This window comes from Synchiropus splendidus, chromosome 1 (assembly GCF_027744825.2).
Source record: "Synchiropus splendidus isolate RoL2022-P1 chromosome 1, RoL_Sspl_1.0, whole genome shotgun sequence".
Lineage (NCBI taxonomy): Eukaryota > Metazoa > Chordata > Actinopteri > Syngnathiformes > Callionymidae > Synchiropus > Synchiropus splendidus.
The window spans coordinates 15,873,222-15,883,297 of record NC_071334.1 but is presented as its reverse complement, the minus strand read 5'-3'; the positions used below and the strand labels follow the sequence as shown (position 1 = coordinate 15,883,297).

Below are 10,076 nucleotides of genomic sequence, written 5' to 3'. Positions count from 1 at the left end.
CATTTATTTCTGTCTCATATTTTGGTCTTTCACAGCCTTTATTAACAATTGGAGCTCAAGCGCAGCTCGTGCAAGGACGCTGTCAACATTTCAAGACAATATCAAAAAAGAAGGGACACCGGCAACAGCTTTACTGACATACCAACTCATTTTAATAAGCAATACAATCAAGTCTATTCCAGCAGTCACCTTGCTGAGTTTGGGGGTTTGTTACAGGCTGGCACATTATTAACCATCGGGCCCCCAGATATAAATACAAATAATCCAATATTACTAGAAACATGTAGAGAGATGAAACGTCTTAGTTTTCATGACTGACATTGGCGTACAGTGGTAGAAGGTTGTAACGTGTTAAGATCTTGGCACGCGGCGGCCATTTTGATACATCAGTGAGCACCAATAACGCTGATGACAGAGGCAGAAGCTTCAAGTCGCGCAATGAGTTCCGATCGAGTCGTGGCTCCACCGTACGAGGAGTGACCAGCTTACGTGACTAATAAAATCCAACTACTTCAGAGTGTTACAGTGGAACGATGACAACAACTCATCCGTAAGTCTATGTCCATTATAAAATTCTACATTTCATCGAGCCAAATATACAAAACATTCACCTCCAGTCTTTCTAAAACAAGCAAGCACCCAAATCAACTCTGATGTGTTGGATTTGACATGATTGTCGCATTAAAACAATGGAAAGCTGCTCAGTACATAACAACCTGTGGGGTGTTCGGACCAATCACTGTAGGACAAGGTGAGACCCGGTTTTGGACTCCGGGTGTTTTGGAGGAGGCCGACAAATGTTTCAGGAGCTAGAGGAAAGTTTACGGAGGAAGGACTGGTGTGGGACTCGAACCGTTCGTGGTTGTGCGGGTTTGTGAGTTGAGGTGCAGACAGAAACCATCCAGACTTGAGGAAACCTAAAAAAAAACAAAAAAACATTTGGGGTTTGTGAAATCACCTTTGTTGCCAGACAGTAGAAGAACAAAAGAAAACAACCATAAAATGGATGGAGGATTTCTTTCGATACTACATGAAGAACAAGGTTATGTGCACGACATTAATGCCGACTGGATGCATGTACTTGTGTTAACACGATGATGACGGACTACAGCTTTATTGAAGCGCTTCGACTCACCTCTGCTATACACTCTCCATCTCCTCGCTGCTGTTTCCCTCCTCCTTCACAGCTTCTCCTTCATTCGCAGCCTCCTCCACGTGAGCCAGCATGTCAGCCATCAGCGCCTCCTCCAGCCGCTTCCTCACACTGTACACCAGCTCCTCCTGCTTCCTACAAACGACAGGAAGTTGTGAACAGTCGGTGGTTGAAACCAGCCACAGTGAACAGAATCCAGACAGTGAGCCACTGCGTCTCGTAAGAGTCGAGCGGCAGCTGACCTGATGTCCTCATCAGTAACGATGAAAGCTTTACACAGCGGCTGAGCGGTGTTGAGCCACACGCCTGGGTTCTTCTCCACAGCGGCTGACAACTGGCCCGTGATGGGAGCGGCACTCGTGTGCAGGGCACTGGCGATGGCGGACAGGAGCGTCTTGTCTGTGCACCCTGGACCAACACCTACAGGATAAACATGTGAAGAAGACAAAACATATCAATGTTCAACTCTACTGTATGTTACGGTTAAAAGCATGAGACTAGCCAACACATTACTAGGGTACAGTGCAAGTGTTCAGGTCTAACATCATTGAACACATTCACACATACACAGCCTAAAGAGAGTTGTGTCTTACCTTGAAGGCCTTTGGGCAGCTCCATCGTTTTGACCAGCTCTTCTGCGATGTCATACGCGTTAAGTCCGCTCAGCTTTTTCTCCCAGAAGAGCTGGAGAAACCATGCAGGACAAATAAAAAAAAAATAAGACATGTTGTCAAACTTCACTTCCTCCAACGTTGTCAGGCGCCACTAGTCTGTCACGGCTTGATAAGAGAGGAAAGCTGCGGCTCACAGATGATGTTTTCACCTGTCTGGGCTGATCGACTGCCTTCTGGGGATCCGTCTTCACTTTGTTGGTGGGATGATTGGTCACCTTGGTCACAGGCTGTTTGAATATGGAGGCCGTCTGTCTGACTGGTAGGGATGTGTTTAAGTCAGGTTTACCCTGGAACATAAACACATAAATACAGGAAGATTATATTTTTCAGTATCACAGACAGAAAACATCAGCAGAGCCCTCTTGTGGGTCGCCACGGTTTAAAATAAAACCGGTGTGTTGACAGCATTGAAGTCACCGACAGCAATGCATTTGGTGTGTTGCATGTCGGCAACAAACCAATGTCATGTGATCCCCATGTTCTTCTGCCTGTCATAAGTTAAGAGGAAGAGTCTTGTCCTCTCCCTACATCCCCCTGCCCTGACTGAATAGGAGGTGCTCCAGGACCAACAGTTCCTGGGTTCCCATTGTTCCATGCCGCTTTGACTCTCTCCCTGGTGGCCAGGGTTATCACTACATCTGTGAAGTACAGTCTGGACAGCTACAAAGAAAACTCATCTCAGCTGCTGCATCCAAAACATGGCTCTTTCTGTCACCACCCAAAGAGCACAAGCACTCATATATTTCAGGGTTGTACTGGTGATGGGCAGATTTCTTGCATGTGATCTCATCTACCTCAGTCCTGTTCATTTGTCATTCATGTAAGAGCCACACAGATATTTTTCAGTCCTACAAACCTCATGCGTCATTTGAGAAACAACCGCTTCCCTAAGTAACATTACCAAGGATGAGCTAGCTAGCTAGGTAGGTAGGTAGATGGATGGATGAATGGACAGATAGATTGGACAGAGCTGGATTGCACTGTAAACAGTTGTTATGACAAATACAAAAGACTAAATGTACCAGATACCTAAATGCCCAGTGGCCATCAGTGAACCACATCTCAACTAGGTCAGAGTGAGGTCCCACCTTATTCTGGTTGTTGTTGTCGTAGCGCAGTCTCTGGCGGTTTTTGTTCAGTTTGCTCATCAGCATCTTTCCTGTCCGGAAATCGAACGAGCTGAGGTCCATCTGGTTACCAAGGTAACGGGCCAGCTGGGGCTTGCTCCTGAACTTCTTTCCAGATGGACTGGTGCGGGAGGAAGACACTGAATTAAAGTCAATCACAAAAACAGCCTTGCGCAGACACAGCAACCAGAGCAGCACAACACTCAAACATCGACCCACACCAACACATGCAACACCGAAAACCACAAACAGGTAGAAGCACAGATGTGAATGTGTCTTAGATGGGAACCTGCCCGAGCCCTGATTCATGTGAGATGAAGCGACTCCAGCCGCCTGGACTCGGTGTAGACATGTTTCTGTGGAAACATTGTGATTGCACGTGTGGGCGCAGTTCTACAATGTCCTGAACGATGAGCAAAAAACGGTGGGTGGATTCGTGCCGGCAGCTCATGCAGATGTTCCATCAACACAGTCAGTAGAGAGTAGGGAGCCTACCACAAACTATACAACCGACCCGCCTCCCCCCTCTCTGTCCTCTGATCCTCATCTTGCTCTTCTGCTCTGCTAAATGAGAACAAATCTGGGGTTGCTGGTGCACTTCCACAGTGAGTTCAGGTGAGAATGGAGGGGACAGTGAGGGGCTGTTGGTCTGAGGCCTAAGAACAGCCTGAAAGTAGACCCTCCCCCCGTTCATTGAACACCCCCAAAGTTTTTACACCCCATCACTTTTGAACCGCGCCTGCTTCCAAACTCGGGTGAACATAGGCCGAAGTTAAGTCAACTTGTTTGGGTGAAGTACCTAAAATAATAGACGTCGCTTTTCCCAGCAGACAAACCCGACTTTCTGGTCACTTCTTCCATTTTCCAGCCCTTGGGGAGAGCAGTGCAATCCCACCTTTTCTTCTCCATTTCCCGGACGGGTAACCTCGATGTCCGAGAAAAGTTATCGCGGTTAAATAGACCTGACTTCGGGAAAGATGCCGAGCGGATCTGAGACAGGCTGCTCCCTTCTCAGGCGTCTACCGCGACCATTATTCACACACGCGTCCTCTCAAGTGCTCCTGTCGGCAAACATCCCCTCTCTCTTTGTCGTCGCGCAGATCCCTCCGCCGCGCAGCAGGGCCGCACCACTACCTGCGAGCTCGGTGGTAGAGCAGTGTGTACGTGCGCAAGGCAAACAGGACGAGCGCGAACACATGAGCCTCCCCCTCCCTGCGATAGTAGCGGAAGTAAACACGCTTCGACTTCAAAGCAAAACATCTGAACTTTCATATTGTTTCTTAAACGCTTGAAAAACATCATAAATAACGACTAAACGAATTGATTGATTTCAATTCGGTTAAACCTAATCCCATGTTTTCAGAATAAATGTCAAAGTAAAAGGGGAATGAAACAAGGATTGTCTGAGCTTCCTGTGACAACAAAGGTTTAAAAATAATGAAAGCATTGTATTCAAATCATCCATAATACCATGATCAAGGTAACACACAAGATTAAACAGTTTTCCATCAAAATAAGAAGTTGGGAGCGACTGATTCAATGAAGTGAAAGTGTGTGGGAACCAACTGATGTACCTCGACTTCTTTATAAATTAGAAGCAGGCCAATTTTACAACAGAAACACATAATACAGCTAAGTATTTCTTATTGAGAAGTTAAATATAATGACACACCAAATTGAAAATTTGTGGCTGATGCCGTAGAATTTTAAATGCTTGGCCGATTACCGATAACGTCTCAGACTTTGCTTTTCAAATAATGATCATTTTAAAAACATTTCCCGTCATACAACTGTCTGATAATGTAAACAGAAGGCTCTAGATAGTTTGGTTGCACACTCATTGTAATCTGCAATTCTATTCTCACTCTCCAACACTTTGAAAGAACAAAAACTTGAACACTGTGTGCAGAAATTGGATCACACATAGTGCTGAGGCGTCGCCATGACGACGGTCAGAATGTGTTTAACACTTGACACCATGGGCAACAAAGAAATGATCTAATAGAGAGGAAACGTGTGATACATGGGTCAGAAAGTCACAATCACTTTGACCCGTGTTGAACCAGTCACCAGCCGACCGGCCAGTGAGCCAGGGAGTCGGTGCTGTCACCGCTGAAGTGGAAGGCATGTGTTGTTTTTCTCACAGATTTAAAGAATGATGGAGTGGGCTTCCAGAATTGCGTTCATTTCACCTCTGCGCCGCATTTTTGTATTTAAAAACATTCTATGGCATCGCGTTGTTGATGAGAAGCAAAAATCGTCGTTCAGGCTGCGCTGTGTTTGATCACGTCACACTTTTGGCTTCGGTGGCGAAGGGTCATCATTTCACTATTCGGAGTTGCCGAGTTGAAAACATCTTAGAAGCACGACAGTAGCATCATCATTTAAAAGCTTAACTTCGTAGCCAACGAATGTACAGGCACCATTTCAAAATCCAAACAATACACATAAGGGGGTAGTCTGTAACAGACTCATCATATCAGACAACAAGTATGAAAGCAGTTACATATACATGGTGGTGACACTCAGTTGAACTCTACATCCTCTGACTGAGAGTGGTCAAGAGTCACAAATAATTAACATTTATGACAGCGGATGCAGGCCACGTGAACTTTGATCAGGGCTGCAAGTGCCCTCAGGACCCGACTTCAGACAGGCCAGACCTGGAGCAGGGGTCACCAAACCGGTCCTCAAAGGGCCGGGTGGAGCAGATTTGGGTTCCAACCCATCTTGCACACACGGCTTCACCAATCAGGTGTCTGAAGAGAAGACTGCATTTTCAGTCTGGTGTCGCTGGTTTCAGCTGACAACAACCCGCACTCACTAACAGCAGCCCTTTCTGGACCCGTTCAGTCACCACTGACCTCAGGGGTCAGTGTTTGGTTAACTGTGTGATTCAAACATGACATGTTGCCTATCAGAGTGTTAGTTGCGAATGTGACGGAAGGAAGGCTGAAATGTTTGACGACTGTCACAGAAACAGAATAAACTTCTCAATTCCCATCCTAAATCGTGTACCTCCTGACAAACCGACTCTTGTTTTGAAACACGATACCGGAAGTCACGCTGCACACGTCTCGTTGGTGCGCGCCACAGCAATGTCAAACCCATGAGAAACATCAATCAGCCTCTGCGAGCAAATAGAGCCCGAATAGTAATAAAGAATCACGGACGATCGCAGCAGCAGCACTCGCCTCCGACGTTCGTAAAAGACGCCAAAATAACAGCCGTTTTTGTTGGCGCTGGCGTGAGCGTCTCCCCGCGGTTTTAGAGGCATCAGAAGGTGCTTCTTGACAATGTCTGCCGTTGTCATTCACACTTGGTGCCGGCTTTTATGAATGAACAAAGTCACTGTCACGCCAAATTCCATGACACCATTTAACAAGTTACAGCTCAGTCTGCGCGTCAAGTTTCCGAGGATGCGGCGGGTTCGTTGCCGTGTCCGCTGGAGAGCCACAAATCGCAACAGCACATTGTCGACGCAGTGAAGCGACTCCATTATTCTAATCGCAGCACCGGCCATTAACAAGCGTCTCGTCGCTCCGCAGCTGTATCTGAACACAAGCACGAATCTGCAGAACAGACACACCAACGGGGTTTGACGTGCCACCGATCGAGTGCTTGGATCGCCGCTACGATGCTGGAGACTTTTACGAATCGCGTGTCTCCGCAACACACTGTATAGTCGGGCGAAGCGACAACAATTCCGACGGGATATTTCAGCAGTGGAATGATGTACTTACTCGTTTTTGTCCATCTTGAAAACACTGTGGTTTTCGCCCTCACTCGCTGTTAAATCCCTTCTCCCCTCAGTCCCCTCCCCCTTCCAGTGGAGAAATCAAAGACATTATCCTCACAAATTTCTGTCTGGATGAATACATTAGAATCATGGCGAGAGGTGGAGTTTAAACATGGAGAAACCACCACGCACCAATGTACCAAGTCAACAGGTTTGGAAATCAAGCAAAACCTCACAAAAATATACAGTTTCAGATCAAAATATTTTTTATTTTAGTGCAAATACCATTCTCAACCTCCTCATGTTTTCTTTGAAAGCAAACATACAGATGAAAACACCAGCATGTTTCCACAAAAAAAATATATGTTTTAATGACCGGAAATGTACAGTAGAGTTGGGCAGACCAAGTTGCTCTGTTCATGTTAAATATGCAAAGATGGATCGCAGAATCCGTGGGGTCCCGGGGGCAGAGTGTGGCGATTGTAGCGGTGGAGAAGTCATGAGTTCATCTTCAAGCGTTCATCCTGTGGGGATGAAGGCATCTGTTACACATTAGCATTTGATCATAGCAGTTGACTTTGAGGAGAACTGGCGAGAAGATTCAAGCTGTGGTGGACTGGTGGAGGGTCGATCTGATACTTCAATTCAGAAACGGTATAGGAGGGGAGAAATAATCCTGCATGCGTGACAAATGATGCAGATTGCACATAATGGTTTGGAGTGTTTCATCTGCCTGTGTGACTTTCAGCGGGCAGTTTGTGGCAACTAGAGTCACAAGGAGCATCGAGAACAGCTGGAAACAAAAACACTTTGTAACTCAGTGGAATTCAGTGTGTGAAGAGTTCACTTCTGTGTTCATGTTTAATGATTAAAATAAACACATCTGCTTCAAAGGCGATAACATTCACAACAGATGGAAATGGGTCTAAAAAGAAAGACATGCATGGAGAAGAATGTCTCAGTGTCTTAAATGAACATGTTGGGATGCTGAAACACCAGTGAAGGACTCACAATCTGCACGTGACGGTTCACTCGTCCTTCTTGAACTTCCCCTTTATGTAGGGCACATAGTCAAGGATTAACCGCCAGTCTGTGAAGTGAACAAGTGCCACACCACCCACCGTGCCCCACGCCACCATGTTGGGGACCCTGAATAAAGAGGGAAGGAAAGAATAAACACAATTGAACACCATATCTTCAGTGCATGCCATGTTTTTGGCAAATAAATGAAGGGCAAGTTTGACCTCACATCTGCACGACCTCAATATAATTGTTCCAAACAAAGAAGCTTTCAAAGATATCACTGAGAAAAAAAAAGCTCTCACATACCTCAGTCAGCGGTTAACTAGTTTGGCCAAAGTTAATGATGATTCTTGACATGTGGCCATTAACAGTCAAAGATCACTTAATCAGGGCTATAAGACAGACGTTAATGTCAAAGTGCATAGTCAAGCTCAAAGTAAGAAATATCAAAAAACCATCTCCCTGAACTTGTGCTCATTGACACCAGACATGTTGACAAGAGCTGAGAGGCAGCAAGTCGAGTTGAGATGGCTTTTTGGAGCCGTGTTGTCTTTCATAGCCAGGACGCTTTCTTGGTCAAACATTTATAAGAACCCGTCCAAAAATAAATAAAAAGTTCAAGGCACTTCACAGGGTCTTTTCCTCATCCTTTTATTTCCATTCCTCAGGACAAAAAAAAAGTTCAAGCCAGTAACCACGATAGCACATGGCCAAGAAGATCTTCTGTCACTTGGAGCCCAAATCCAACACACCTACTGATTTAGCCGCCAGTTAGTGTTTTCAGGGAGAGTTGCGTAATGCTCAGTCAAGACTACAAGCTCCAATGGTAGGTACTTGAATTAGAAACAGTAAGAATATACTGCGAACATTTTGAGTCAAAAAGTCATCCAAAGTCAAAGATAGATAAGTTCCCATGGGAAATTAGGAAAAGTTTATTCAAGCCATAGTTTTACCGACACCAGCTCTTTTAGGGTCGGACAAAAGAAACGCTTGAAAAACAATGTTCTTAGAATGAGCTATATAGAGCAAGGGCATGAGAATAAAGATACTTATGATTAGTGATACATTAAAATGCAATACAACAGGACACACCTCCACAGCAACAATATTATGGCCGGCATTAAGTGGCCTGCATTTTGCAGCTGAACTCCAGTCCATGCAGAGGTCTGCTGATCCAAGACAATATTGATCACAAGTGGTCCAACAGGGCCGTGGTTCAAGTTATGTCGGTACAAAAGGAGACACACATGTTTACACATAGTTGTAGTGCGGTCTTCATGGTGTGAGGGACCCTCTCTTTAACCCTCTAACTAACACCTTGTCTGTGGGGTCAGACTCCAGTCGTCAACCTTCAAGAGCATTTCTACACGACAGCCGTGCAGTGACGCTTAAGCCGGATCACAGCTTCAGCTTTCTTGGACCTTTTCTGACAAGAAACAATCCTAAATACTAAAAAATATCGCCTGTCAGAGGAGAGACCCAGGAGGAGGCAGGTGGCAGAATGTATCGGGAGATCGCATGTGTTCGTATTAACTGGACACTAAGAAGGAAAGGCCTATATAATTCCAAGTAACATCATCGCTTCATACAGCAATGCCAGGCTGGATAACACTATCACGGCAAGATAACAGAGGTGCGTTACGGAGATGTCGGCTAACTCTAGCAAACGGTCACTACGAAGGGCACGAATGTTGACAGAATTCACACATAATATAAGCGACCAGCGGCGTTTACGTTTCCACCGACAGCGACCGAACTTACCAAGCCCTCAATATTGATACATATTTCGCCCCGACGAACTTGTTTAGTATTTTCTGGACCATGCTGACCTTCCGTTTAGAGCTACGCGCTTGGCTCTTCTTCACTGCAGGATATGGCAAGCCATCGACGGCGACTGGACGGGCGTCCCCTACCGTGTGAGTTTGGAAATACACTTTGCGTGCGGAAGCAGCTCGGGGTCGTTTCAGGCCGAACAGATCACGAATAGGTCGTCAACAGTGGAGTGGAGATGCAATGAAACCACGGTTGTTTTTAAGGCTACGAACCGGTCAGCGTTTACACTTTCCGCACAAATTCGGTAGTCATTTTCCAACTTGTGTAATATGTTTTGCTTTATTTTTCATTTTTTAAGTATACAATATTCAAAGGCCAAACATTGGAAAACGTATAATCTGTTATTAAAATGACATGTATTGCTACATTAACGACATATATATATATACAGGGCATTTCATAATTGGACCAATATATATTTATGTAAAAACAAAAAAATAACTGAGGAAGCATTATAGTTAACTGAATAAATATCAGGCTGCGTGTGGACTTGTCAGTAAGTGCCACTTCCTTAATGTAAAGTCGTG

General features: G+C 45.4%; 2 protein-coding genes across 5 annotated transcripts; both read right to left on the bottom strand.

The window, feature by feature from the left end:
* Positions 1-46: 46 nt before the first annotated feature.
* Positions 47-6,835, bottom strand: mbd3b (methyl-CpG binding domain protein 3b). 4 transcript variants are annotated; one of them, XM_053876974.1, is made up of 8 exons: positions 6,698-6,758; positions 3,450-3,518; positions 2,916-3,075; positions 1,977-2,114; positions 1,747-1,837; positions 1,396-1,573; positions 1,136-1,288; positions 47-917 (listed from the first exon to the last, which is right to left on the bottom strand). In XM_053876974.1, the coding sequence occupies exons 1-7, from the start codon at positions 6,709-6,711 to the stop codon at positions 1,141-1,143; spliced, it is 798 nt and encodes a 265-aa protein (XP_053732949.1). In that variant the 5' UTR covers positions 6,712-6,758; the 3' UTR covers positions 47-917; positions 1,136-1,140. The 4 variants fall into 4 exon arrangements, with proteins under 4 accessions (XP_053732949.1, XP_053732957.1, XP_053732940.1 ...); XM_053876982.1 differs by having other exon boundaries at positions 48-917; positions 3,450-3,515; positions 6,698-6,764; XM_053876965.1 differs by lacking the exons at positions 3,450-3,518; positions 6,698-6,758 and adding an exon at positions 3,754-4,056 and having other exon boundaries at positions 50-917.
* A 107-nt stretch (positions 6,836-6,942) lies between these two features.
* Positions 6,943-9,610, bottom strand: LOC128765836 (cytochrome b-c1 complex subunit 10-like). The gene is made up of 3 exons (XM_053877005.1): positions 9,478-9,610; positions 7,705-7,842; positions 6,943-7,217 (listed from the first exon to the last, which is right to left on the bottom strand). The coding sequence occupies exons 1-2, from the start codon at positions 9,537-9,539 to the stop codon at positions 7,722-7,724; spliced, it is 183 nt and encodes a 60-aa protein (XP_053732980.1). The 5' UTR covers positions 9,540-9,610; the 3' UTR covers positions 6,943-7,217; positions 7,705-7,721.
* Between the last annotated feature and the right edge of the window lie 466 nt (positions 9,611-10,076).